The following is a 13,762-nucleotide window of genomic DNA, read 5'->3' as shown; positions in this document are numbered from 1 at the left end:
GCCTGAATATTGGAATGAATTCAGAATCCAGCAAAGGAGGGCTAAAATTATAATAAAAGGCAGACCAAATAAACTACAAGGGTAAACCAGCAAAGAATATAAAAACTGACAATAAGAGCTTCATTAATTATATATATAAAAAAAGAAAGGTTAAAGTGACCACATGTCCCTTAGAAAATGAACCTGGGGAAATGGTTTTGAGGAACAAGGAAATGGCAGATATGTTGTATCAGTCTTTATAGTGGAAGATACTTTGAACTTCCCATTAATACTAAACAACACAGGGGACAAATTCAGTATGATCACCATCACAAAAGAAGTGGTATGATAAACTAATGGGGCTAAAGTCCCCTGGCCTGATGGCTTGCATCCTAGAATGCTAACTTATCATTGTTATTGGAAAAAACTTTAGTCTATTGTAAAGGATGTAACAGCAGAACATCAAGAGTCAGCATGGCTTCATGAAGGGAAATCATGCCTGACAAATGTACTAAACCTCTGGGGCTAGATAAAGGGATAGCAGTGGGTGTAATAGATTTGGATTATCAGAAGGCATTTGAGAAGGCTAAACAAATTAGGCTTCTTAGTAAGGTTAAGTGCCCATGGTGTTCGAAGTTGTCCAAGGAGGCATTTTCAGGATGGCAAGTTGCAATTAGTACAGTGTCACAGGGATTAAGTACTGGGGGCTACAATTATTCACAACATATATTGAGGATGAATGTACTATCACCAAGTTTAGGAATGACGTAAAAATAGGTGGGAAGGCAAGTGGTAGGGATGACTCAGTCTGGAGAGGGATACGGACAAGTTGACAAAAACTTGGCAGATGGAATATAATGTGGGAGAACATGATGTAATGCACTTTGGTAAGAAGATTAGAGGAGCTAAATGTAAATAGAAGAGAGACTGCAGAATGCAGCAGAAGAGAGGAATTTGGGAGATCCCATGCATGAATCATAAAAAATAAAAACTGGTATCCAGGTTCAGCACGCAAATGGAATATTGGCCTTTACTTAAAAGGGATTGGAGAGGTTGAGTAAGCTCGGCCTGCACTCATTGGAATTTCGAGAAATGACTAGCGACCTCATGGATACATAAAGATTATTTGGGGACTTGACAGGATAGACACGGAAAGGGAGAAAGGGAGAGTCTAAGAACAGAGGGCATTATCTCAAAATAAAGGGTTGGATAATTAAAACTGAGGTAAGGAGAAACTGCTTCTCTTAGATGGCAGGGAATGTACAATACTTTACTGCAGAAAACTGTCAAGGCTGGGCCATTAAGTAACATTCAAAGCTGAGATAGACAGATTTTTAGTCAGCAGTTATGGGGAAATAGACCGGAAAGTGGAGTTGAGGATTATCAAACCAGCAATGATCTCATTGGATGATAGAGCAGACTCAATGGGCCGAAAGTCTACTTTTGCTCCATTCACCTTTCATAACAAAATTACATAATTAGTCTGCATCTTATGACATAAGCCATTTCTACAGAGCTAATGGATACGTCATTACAAAATTAACCTTAATTTAATATTACCAATGTAAGCTTTGTGACATAATTTCTCACCAAATAATTAATTTCCCTCAGGACATGTAACTAACATATAATGAGGCATAAGTAATTTGTTTAGCAGGATATATCTTTATCTTGGAGCTTATTATTAGTCTAATCTGTACCTCAATATTTCATTTATCTTCATTGGTACATAAAGAAAAAAAAATCCATGTTCACCACTCACAATAAAACTTGCAAAAGATTCTAAAAGCACTTATTGGCAAGTTCAATAATGGAGTAAACCCAGAGAAAGTAGAGGGGCATCCCCTGAGTGTTTATATTTTGAATAGATTCCACAGCAGTAGAAAAATGGGAGGCAGAAAAGCTTCCATTTAATACATTCACTTCACATTCAGAGAAATCTCGTCCCACAGTGTGTAACTATAATACAGTTTAATATATTGGACCGAACGAGGAATAATACATAGTTTATTTGAGAATGTTTTGATAACATTGTACAAACATAATTTTTGTCATGCTCAGTGGTGGGCAATTGACTTGTTAACCAGAGCTTTATAATATTTACTTCAGTCTCAAAATCGGAATAAATCCTCATCTCGGAAGGGGTATTTGTAAATCTTGAGAGGGGGTCCAAAATAACTCTTAGTGTCTAAATTACGCAGACAATTCAAGCCAGGCTTTTCGCTTAAGAAACCAAATTGTTTCTAAAACTGCAAGTCAAAAGGAAGAAAGTGTTATCCTTCAGTAACGCACTCACTTTTTCTCTCTGAGCTTGTAGCTTCCAGTTGGATTTAGTCAAATGGCTTATTTTTTCCTCCTCAACTTGTAGATCTTCCAGTCTGTGCTGCAGAAAAGTTAAAAGGCTTGAAAACAGATGCAATGAATCTGCTATCCAATGCTACACTGAATAATACAATGACAGGCACTCTAATTTAACGTTGCAATACGTCTGCAAAAAGGCCGAGATCAACATTAGTGGACTTTATTACAACTTGTTGCAGCTTTGTTAGTACGTGTCATGAGTAAGATCAAGCATTCAGTATCATGATTAATCTGCCTCCAAAAAATTTAATCTGAATTCCTCATCTCCATGTGATAACCTATTATACGCTGAAAGATTGTATGTGATATACCACCTAGAAGAGCATTTTGCCTGTGCAGACCTTAAACACTGTGTCTCACCATATTGTCTAGTTTCTGACTCTTGTCAATGATCCAATGCTACTGGCAGGAAGTTTGCATATACTCCAGGAAGCAAAGGAAGGACCACCCAGAATTGCATAAGGATCAAGTCTCAAGAAAGAACAGAAGCGAGGAAGAAAGGACAAACGGGGAAGGGAAGGAACACGGAAAAAGGGGAAGGGAGATAAAAGGAGGGTGGAAGGAAGGATGGATAAAATATCTTCCATGTTCTCTGGACATCTGAAGACTATCATCAGTTGAGTACTTTCGAAGTGTAGCCACTACTTTAATGCAGGGACCTTGGTAGACAATTTGTACTAAGAATGGTGCAAAACATTGCTCACATTTCAGATCGACATTTATTTCCGATATAGTTAACCTTCAGATTCGAATGCTTAGGAGAGAAGAAGAATAAGCAATTAGGTCTAAACCTAAAAATCCTTTTTTGCTTCTTCCCCAAATTACATTTGCAGAGGCAATGACCACATCAAACAAGGATTAAAACATGGCACCACCCGCTGGTTATACCTAGTTGCCTGTCGATGCTCCATCCAGTTATGCCAGCATAAATGAATAACTTTCTGAAAGATGCAATAACTGACTTACTTGCCTTAGTATTCTGATAATTTAAACACTCCATTGGAGTCACATTTTCCTTCAAAATAAATGAGTGTTCTAGAGCATTAGAAAGTAGGAGGACTGGGCGGGGGGATAATGCATATAGTCATTCAAGATTTTTCAGCGTATGTTGCACGATTTCCAGCACCAGGTGAGCACAGCCATTTTGTTTGAAAAACCCAGATGCAGCCTATGACTTCAGAACCGGATTATCAATTCAGACAAAATGGTTTCAGAATTTGTTATCTCTGGGTTTAAAAAAACGGCAACATCTACAGAAGCATGAAACTCTTGAATCCCAAAAATGATAAACAGGACTGAAAGTAATGGAAAACAAATCACACTGCTGGGGTTTTAATATTCAAAGGCCTGGAAATATTTCATCTGTAAGTAATCGTCTCTCACTAAATAAGAAAAATCACAGTGTGAGGTGTTTATACCAGACCAAAAGAATAGCATCTGTTCATCATTAAATAATGAGGGAATTATTCAAGAATGTACTGGTTTGCTAAGTTCCACACTCCTCTACATGTTCTCACAATTATACTCGACTACTTTACAAAACTGCACAAGGGTTCGGGGATATAATCTGTCAACATACCTGCTCTGTCATGTATTGTATGTTTTTCATGGGACATTATATAATTCTTATAGGGAGTGGTACTCGTGAAATGAGTGTCTGAGTTCTTTGCTGTCTACCTGTAAACCCCAACAGCCTCCATGTTCTTGTACCCCCATTCTTGACCTGTGCTGCTGTGGCCTGTTGACCAAACTAGTTTTTGGTGATCCTTCTAGGCCTCTTCCTATTCCCCAGCAGAATAAAACAAGAGACTGCCATGAAGAAGCAGAGACAAACATCTGTCAGTCATTGTTGCTGAGTATTGTGGATGACCATAGATTTCCTAACTTTCCAATCACAGGAGTCGTGGATGACCCCCATGTTGCAGCTAGAGGTTATGCCAGGCTTTCACATTGTTTAGCTCCTTCCCTTGTTGTTAAAAAAAAAAATCACAATACCAGGTTATAGTCCAACAGGTTTAATTGGAAGCACTAACATTCAGAGTGCTACTCCTTCATCAGGTGGTTGTGGAGGACACAATTGTAAGACACAGAATTTATAGCAAAAGTTTACAGTGTGATGTAACTGAAGTTATACATTGAGAAATACCTTGATTGCTTGTTAAGTCTTAAACTGATGAAGGAGCAGCGCTCCGAAAGTTAGTGCTTCCAGTTAAACCTGTTGGACTATAACCTGGTGTTGTGTGATTTTTAACTTTGTACACTCCAGAGTGACACTGGCATCTCCAAATCATGACTCCCTTGCTGTTGCTCTTCTGCCTTGATCCTTCCAGTGGTCATGAGGAACTGTAATCCTTCAACACAGATAACACACTTAAGAGGATGACATTTATCTTGTTTTGATGTTAACGAGTTCTCTAATTCATTCAGCATTTTTTTGTACGTTTTTCTTTACCTAGCTCACCCTTAAGCATCGCATTTTGAAGCTATTATTTTCTTGTCTTCCCTTTTCCTGGTGCTCCAATCTTTGCATTCATAATTTATTAATTACTGGCCACTATAACACCAGTGCTACAATAACTTCTTATTTCTGCTGCACAATGCTTGCTTTCAATTTGGCATCAACTCCCAATGGAGTCCTGAAAATGAAGAAAATGCGCTATGTCAGGAATGAAAGACACAAAACCATACTCTACCAGTTCAAAGTGCAGTCGTTACTCTCAAATATGGCACTGGTTGGCACTGTGCCTACTGACAAGTCAGTGAGGAACATTCTAAATATAAATTAGTAACATCTAATACTTAGGGCTTGATATAACTCACTGGTAACTTGGCTTGAGACCAAAAACTTTCTATTCTTAAATACTCCACATAAAAAAGCCAAATAGTAAGAGAAATGATATTTTCAGAATATGATCCAAATTCTTCATGAAAGAAACAGCCTCAGAAGGCAAGCAGCACTCTGAAAGCCAACAAGTAATCTGTGAAACATAAAAACCGCTAGAACTTCAGATGCTGGAAATCAGAAACAAAAACCAAACAGAGATTGCTGGAAACGTTCAGCAGGTCTGACAGCATCTATGGTTAGAAATCAGAGTTAACATTTCAGGTCCAGCGACCCTTCCTCAGTACCGTGAAACATAATCGGGATAGCATTGCAACAATGCCATCTAAAATTAATGCATCAAACAGTCATCCTAAAATCCCAATAATTTTCTAATTATTTTTTTCATAAAGTAAAAGAGTTGCAAATATCATACAAAACTATTATACATGACCAAAATAGGCTAAAGGCATTCCTCCATGCAGCCTTATGTGCATGCTCATGAATCTTACCTAATTATGTCAGAAAGTACTATTATGCATATTTGCAGTTTCTTTTCTGAAGAAGTCATATTGCCTTTCAATCATTAATTGTGTTACTCTTCACAGATGCTGTCAGACCTGCCGAGTATTTCTAGCTCTTTGCCTTTATGTCAGATTTCAGCAGGAATCTCCCTTTGTTCTTCTTGTGCTACTTGTGTATTGAATATTTAATCTCAGTGCTCAAATGACGAGAGACAAAGTACAAGGCAGCTGGTTCTTTGCAACAGCCGGTAGAAAAGCTACATTTGTGCCGATTTCACACACTAAGTTCAGTGACTAGATTTAAACTGGCTTTGCCAATGGTTTTGATGGAGTTTTCCATTCACCTGCACCCTTGGCTCTGGATGCTGAATACCCAAACCAATGGTTTTTTTTCTGAAAAAGTAATTGAATCCTCAGAATAATTTAAATTAATTAGGCTTAAATCTCAAGTGTGATCTTTACATTTCCGCTCGTAACACTTAGCTCAGCTCTGGAAAAGAATATCTTCATGACATATTTGACCAAAGGGGAGCAAGAATGGGCTAGGCTGGGGCTGTTTTCCCTAGAACGTCGGAGGTTGAGGCTTGACCTTATAGAGGTTTACAAAATTATGAGGGGGATGGATAGGATAAAAGGCAAAGTCTTTTCCCCGGGGTTAGGGAGTCCAGAACTAGTAGGCATAGGTTTAGGGTGAGAGGGGAAAGATATAAGAGAGACCTAAGGGGCAACTTTTTCACACAGAGGGTGGTACGTGTACGGAATGAGCTGCCAGAGGGAGTGGTGGAGGCTGGTACAATTGCAACATTTAAAAGGCATTTGGATGGGTATATGAATAGGAAGGGTTTGGAGGGATATGGGCCAGGTGCTGGCAGGTGGAACTAGATTGGGTTGGGATATCTGGTTGACATGGACAGATTGGACCGAAGGGTCTGTTTCCATGCTGTACATCTCTATGACTCTATGACATTTGGACAAGTATATGAATGGGAAAGGTTTGGAGGGATATAAACCTGATGCAGGCAGATGGGGTTGGTTTAGAATATGGTCAGCGTGGACTAAACAGTCTGTTTGCATGCCGAATTAATCAAAGTCTCCAGAGCATTGCCTAGTCTCTGGATGACTAGTAATGTAACCCACCATCCTACCCACATGCCCACCCCCACAGTCAGCTCGCCTACAGAAGACCAGATTGTCTTGGAAGAAATAGGGCAGCCATTGATGTGGATCTGCAGCCCCTTTGAGAAAAATGTGTGCTTGACAGGGACCTTACCGGAGAGAGGCCAGAGGTAGGAGGGGGTTCGCTATTTCCTGGATTCTGGCGTACCTTAGATCGGTCAGGATGGTTTCAGGGTTGCCAAGACAAAGGCGGTTCTGATCATTGTGGTCCTTTATACATCAAACCAGCACCTCCTTCCAGAAGTCACTGACAGACTGTCCATCCTGTTTGCTGGACACTCAACCATTAACTGGCACAAGATCACACTGAAAACGCTATAGTCAGACCAGTCTTGACCACAAGCGACACTTCCCCTTTCTCACCAGATCCTGAAAGATCCTCACCGAAGTCCCCTAAAGTAAACCAGCCTGCCTGTTGAGCCAATGATAACATAACAAAAGGTGGAAGGATGTCTCTCGGAGCTGTACAAGACAGGGATTCAGACTAAAAGTTTACACAATCAATCAGTCTCTGCTTTCCTTATCTGCTGAGGGAACTGGAGAGAACAGATCATCAAGAATGAAAGTTAAGTCTAATGAAAACCAAATGGAGTCAGGCCACAATCTCACACTCAGCACCAATAAATTTAATCTTCTGAAAGAAAGAAGCGTTATTCCCAATAAGAGCTGAATGTTATCACGCATTCAGAATTTTTGTTTTTCTACATGTTTTCCTTGTTAGTTCGATGAACCTTACTAAGTGGCCAGATGAGTGAATTGATCCTGAAATTATTTTGTGGATTAAAGAGTCATGTTACCCTAGCTTTTCTGGCAGATTATCAAGCAAATTACTTTTTATTAAATTATTTGAAAGGGAATGGGCTCAACATCTGTCAACACAGAAGATGAGTGGGTGATAATTTCTGCTTAGTTTCTTGCTCAGTCCTGCAACAGCCTCTCAGGAACCTGAAAGACAGACCTCTGAACTCCCCATTGGCCTGTACAATATCCACATCTGCTTCAGTGATCACAGCCTTCCAGCCAGCCAACTCTTGACAAGTTTCAGAAAAAGCAAATTTCTGCATCAGTTGAGATGCATTTTGCAGGCAACTGTTCAACTTCACTGACAGTAAGGAGTCGGGTACCACAGTGTTCCATGCTTGCACCTTAGCTATTCACTATATATATTAGTGAATTCGGTGAGGAAACTAAACAAAATATCTCCAAGTTACAGACAATGCAAAGCTCACTGGGAGGATGCAGAGGATGCTTCAGTGTAATTTGCACAAGTTGAGCAAATGGGCAAATGCATGGCAGATGAAGTATAATGTGGGTAAATGCTTTGGCAGCCGAACAAAGAGGGCAGATTTTTGTATGAATTGCGATGGATTGGGAAAGGGGGAGATGCAATGAGACCTGGGTGTTCCTGTACACTAGTTGCTGAAAGTAAGTAGGCAGATAGCAAAATAAACAAGTGGTACGTCGGCCTTTATCGTGAGAGGATTAGAGTACAGGAGCAGGGAGAAATAGTTGCAATTGTACATGGTCTTGGTGAGCCCACACCTGCGGTATTGTGTAGTTTTCAGAATCCCTGCAGAGGGAAAAAGAGGCCATTCGGCCCATCGAATCTGAAGGGTATCCCAACCAGATCCAGACCCAGCTCCCCCCATCCTATCCCCATAACCCCACATTTCCCATGGCTAACCCACCTAGCCTGCACATCCTGGAAGCTACAGGACAGTTTAGTATGGCCAATCTACCTAACCTGCACATTTTTGGACTGCGGGAGGAAACCGGAGAACACAAAGGAAACCCAGAGGAGAGAACTTATCCAAAGGATATTTGGACTACAGACGTAGTGCAATGATGGTTTACCAGACCATTCCTGGGGCGACAGGACTAACATATGAAGAGAGACCTGATCGGTTGGCACTATATTCACTGGCTTTTAGAAGACTGAAAAACTCTATTAAGTTCTGACAGGACTAGAGAGAATAAATGCAAGTGGATATTCCTGATGACTGGTAAATCCAGGATCAGTTTAAGGGTATGGGGTAGGCCATTTGGGTCGGAGAGGAGGAGAAATTTCTGTACCCAGAGAGTGAGGAGCCTGTGGAATTCTCTGGCATAGAATGCGACTGAGGCCAAAACACTGAATGCTTTCAAGGAGTAAGATGTGGTTCGTACAGATTGAATTTGATCCACCCAGACTCAATTCCCTCTGACAAATGCACCTAACACTATGGGCAATTTAGCACGGCCAATTCACCTAACCTGCACATCTTTGGACTGTGGGAGGAAACCCTCGTAGACACAGGGAGAATGTGCAAACTCCCACACAGACAGTCACCCGAGGTTGGAATCGAACCTGGGACCCTGGCGCTGTGAGCCTGCAGTGCTAACCACTGAGCCATCATACTGCCCAGTTAAAGGGATCAAAGGGTATGTGGAGAAATCAGGAACAGAGGACTGAGTTGGATGATTAGCCATAAATCATACTGAATGGTGAAGCAGGTTCCAAAAGGGCTGAACAGTCTACTCCTCCTCCAAGTATTTTCTATTTTCCCTCAGCTCTCTCTACGAACAGGGGGAAAAAAAAAATTAAATATTAAGGTAGTTCGGTAGAATTGTGATTACCGAGGGATTGAAACATTATTGAGGATATGCAGGAATGTACACTTGAACTTTATATCAGCCACGATCTTCTAAAATCAGTCATAATCTTGTAACAAGACTTCCAAAATGCAGCGTTACCCATAGTAAAAATGAAAGTGAAGAGGAGTCATTGGACCTGAAATATTACCTCTGCATTCTCTCAACAACTGCACGCAGACATGGTCGGTTGTTGAGTTCCTCCAGCAATTTCTATTTCTCTTTCTGACTTCCAGCATCCACAGTACTTTGGGTATTTGTTTTTGTTTAATCAGTGTCAATATGATCACAATGTGAAAAGGGGCTGGAAACTCCAGGATCCAGAGAAGAATTTCCAGTACCATTCATCTGCCCTGACCTGGACTCTGTCCCACATCGCAGAAACTGACAATCGGTGTACAGGAAGCCATAGTTCACCCATAGGTACGTACTAATGCCATTCCTGTGTGTCCACCTTACTTTTATGGAGGAGGGTGATATGGAGAGAGAATAACTGGGATGGAAGTTTCAATGTGCGCATGAGAGTGAGCAAGAGTGTCACAGGAGAGACTGACAAAAGGTCACTGGGCTTGAACTCTGTTTTCCCTTGACAGACGAGCCCATTCCCCAATGTAAGGTCTATCACAGCCCCTTTCGTAGTTGGCCTGTTTACATATTGTTTCATGAAACCCTCCTAGATGCACCTAACAAATTTTGCCCCTTCTAACCCCTGAAACTAAGGGAGTCCCAGTCAATACTGGAGAAATTAAAATCACCTATAACAACTCTTGTTTTCACACCTTTCCAAGATCTGCTTATATATCTTTCACCCATCTCTCAATGGCTACTGGGTGACCTATAGTATAACCCCATCATAGGAATAAGAAAGCCGCAGTTACTGAGTTCTATCTGTATGGCATCACAGGATAAGCCCTCCAAGGTGTCCTTCTTGTAGTACGTTGGTGACCTTCACCTTAATCAGGAATGTAACTCCTTCAGCCTTCTTACTTCCCTCTGTATCACATCTGAAACATTTAAACCCTGGAACACTGAGCTGCTTGTCCTGCCTTTCTCTCAACTACATTTTTGTAATGGCCACAACATCATAGTTCCAGGTACTAATCCAGGCTCTAAATTCATCTTCCTTTCTGGATCGAATCCCTGAACTAAAATAAACACTTCGGACCACCAGTCCTGCTGTGTTCATTAACCTGGCCCTGCCTGTTCTTCCTATTAGAGACTTACTTAGCCTTTACCTTCTCCTCAAACCCTCGACATGCTGACTTACTGCTCTGGTTCCCAGCCCAATGCCACACTAGATTAAACCCTCCCAAATGGTAGTGAAAAATCTCCCTGCAGGGTGTCAGTCCAGTTCAGGTGCAACACATGCTTTTTGTACAGTTCCCTCTTGCCCTGGAAGAGATCCCAGTGACCTAGATATCGGAATCCCTCCCTCATACACCAGCTCGTTAGCCACGCATTCAGTTGTGTTATCTTGCTATTGCTGGCTTCACTAGTACGTGGCATAGTGAGTAATCCTAAGATTACAACCTTAGAAGTTTTGTTTTTCAGTTTTCTACCTTGCTTCCTAAATTCCCTTTGCAGGATATCATCTCTCTGCCATGTTATTAGTCCAAAGATGTGCAGGTTAGGTAGATTGGCCATGTTAAAGTGTCCAGGGAGTAGATTAGTCATGGTGATAGGTCAGGCTACAGGGATAGGGTGCGGGGCTGGGGCCTGGGTGGGACATTCTTTGGTGGGTCAGTGTGGACTCAATAGGCTTCTTCCAACACTGTAGCGGTTCTATGATTCGTTCTATGATTCACAACCTCTAGCTGCTCATCCTCCCCCTTCAGAATATATTGTGCCCACTCAGATATCCTTGATTCTACCACCAAAAAGGAGTCAACACACCAATCCCAGATTGTTGCTTGCGGCCACAGAAGCATCACTCTCCACTTTCACTTGCATAAAACTGATTATGGTTTTAACACTCCTCAGACCTGAAACTTCAACTCTGCTTCTTGCTCCCCAAATGCTGCCAGGCCTTCTCAGTATTTCCTGATTTTATTTCAGCACAGCTCAGTGCCTGAAGGCAGGGATCGTTTGGTTTGCGGAGAGTAGGAACAGATAGATTAAGAGCCACCGGGAGCTGCAAGTCCTTCACTGACGGGTAGAATGGATGCTAGAGAAGTAAGAGTGAGCCTGATAAATAGAGGAAGTTGGACAGCAGGTGTTTAATTATCCTGCATGACACAAGAATCAATGTTGGGGATAATTCTGATTTTTGGCATAATTTACACAACATAGCTTTTTTTTTAAAAAAAGAATTTTTAAATAGAAACACCCAAAATGTAACCAACCAGCCAGCTTGACCAAATATGAGTAAAGTGTCTTACTTTCCAGTCTGGTTCTTTGCAATGCGCCATTTACAGACTTGTTGATTTCTTCTGTCAGGCTCCTAGTTGTTGCATTCTTTTCCACTTTTTAGGATTTTGCTTTAGACCTTACTATGCCCCAGTCTAACAGTTGCACATACTCCATGTATCTCTAGGTTGTTCAACTTCCCACGTTATATCGCATTAACATCTTCTAATCAATTCTGTTATCCAGTAGACTCTTATGTGCACACGAATGTCCCATTTTCCTTTTATTAAACCTAGTTTGTTAATGATATCCTTCCCAGTTACCTTGTCTGGTCTATTCAGGAAGTGCCAACTCATCTGTTGAATATTTTTCTTCCATTCACAACCTTCATCAGTTTTGAGTTTCTTAAAAAGAAAGTAACATTTTACCTTCGATTCCCCCAAATCTTGCAGAATTAACTCTGCATTCGTAGTTCCCAAACCAAGCCTTAGGCTGCTCTATAATTTTTAAATTCCATATTTGCAATAAGTCTCAAAGGTGCAATGAACTAAGAGTAACACAGTCTTTTTAACATGTTCCAACTTCTAAACAAAACTCTTACTTATTCAGGGCCTCGTTCTTGTGAGCTGTTTAATTTTACGATAAAACATGTGTGGGAATGTCACTTCAATCAACCTCCTACTCCATAAAACTTTATTGCTTTTTTAGTGTTTCTGATGGTACAGAAGAAAACTTATTACCAAGCAGTCAGAAACAGCAATCACCCATTGAGATAGATCCCACTTTGTTAGGCCCAGCAGGACATCAACAGCTTTGAACCAGTGACAGAAAATGGTGGAAATGCACAGCAGGTGTGTTAACAAAATGAGAAAAGGCAAGCCAAATGGTTGGATGATGCAGCAGAATGCATAAAAAGAAAGTTACAAAATGAGATTCTCTTTCATTTACACAAGCAAACCTGCTGTGCATTCTAAGCTTTTTCTTCCTTTATTTCAATTATTTTAGTACTTTGCAGTTTGTCCTTTTAACCTCAATATTTATGAGTGGATTTTAATTAAACTTTCCAATGGGAACCTGAAGACTTGGTGGCAGCGACGTTCTCGTGAAGATTATAATCAATTACAGTTAAATTTGATTTGACCATTCAAGACACCTTTAACATTGTATAGAATTGTTAAGAGAAAGGAATTATGCTGCTTCGCACTGGCTTCAAGTTTCAACAGCCTTTCCTTTTTCCTTTTATCCTCCTCAGGTTGAGTTCTAGTATCTCAGCTGCCTTCCAAAATTTCATCCAAGAGTCTGCTATTCATCAGCGGCTGGTTATTTGGCAGGTTCAGAATTTATGAAAAAGTTACATTCACAAATGTGTATTTCCCAGAGCCTTCATAATGGCAATTTAACAGAGAGGAGGGTTAGGATAGAAGCTGAGCTGATATTCTGTCTGTCTGATATGGAGCTAGTGGGGCATCAGGGCACAGGAAGATGACAAGAATAAATCTTGTCAGAGTAATGGGGTAGTAATGGTAAGGGGTTTTAAAAAAAGAGGGGCAGCACGGTGGCTAGCACTGCTGCCTCACAGCGCCAGGGACCCGGGTTCAATTCCCACCTCGGGCAACTGTGCAAACTCCACACAGACATTCTCCCCGTGTCTGCTTGGGTTTCCTCCAGGTGCTCCAGTTTCCTCCCACAGTCCAAAGATGTGCAGGTCAGGTGAATTGGCCATGCTAAATTGCCCGTAGTGTTAGGTGCATTAGTCAGGGGTAAATGTAGGGGAATGGGTCTGGGTGGATTGCTCTTCGGAGGGTCAGTGTGGACTTGTTGGGCCGAAGGGCCTGTTTCCACACTGTAGAGAATCGAATCTAAAATCTAAATCTGACATTGGAGAACAGTATTAATATGAGGAGGATCGCATCAGCTACCTGTT

At 41.1% G+C, this 13,762-nt stretch overlaps 1 protein-coding gene across 11 annotated transcripts in view; it reads right to left on the bottom strand.

Annotated features, from left to right (window-relative positions):
• LOC122562023 (myosin-16) overlaps positions 1 to 13,762 on the bottom strand; it is a 277,196-nt gene that overhangs the window by 119,817 nt on the left and 143,617 nt on the right. For 7 of the 11 annotated variants that reach the window (XM_043714428.1, XM_043714426.1, XM_043714433.1 and 4 more), the window contains one exon: positions 2,276 to 2,362. The exons of the other annotated variants lie outside the window; for them this stretch is intronic. In XM_043714428.1, the coding sequence (XP_043570363.1) occupies positions 2,276 to 2,362 (87 nt within the window). The remainder of the gene's footprint in view (positions 1 to 2,275; positions 2,363 to 13,762) is intronic. 11 annotated transcript variants of the gene reach the window in all.

This window comes from Chiloscyllium plagiosum, chromosome 24, assembly GCF_004010195.1.
Source record: "Chiloscyllium plagiosum isolate BGI_BamShark_2017 chromosome 24, ASM401019v2, whole genome shotgun sequence".
Lineage (NCBI taxonomy): Eukaryota > Metazoa > Chordata > Chondrichthyes > Orectolobiformes > Hemiscylliidae > Chiloscyllium > Chiloscyllium plagiosum.
Note: the sequence above shows the minus strand (reverse complement) of the source record. Positions and strands in the feature narration are given on the sequence as shown.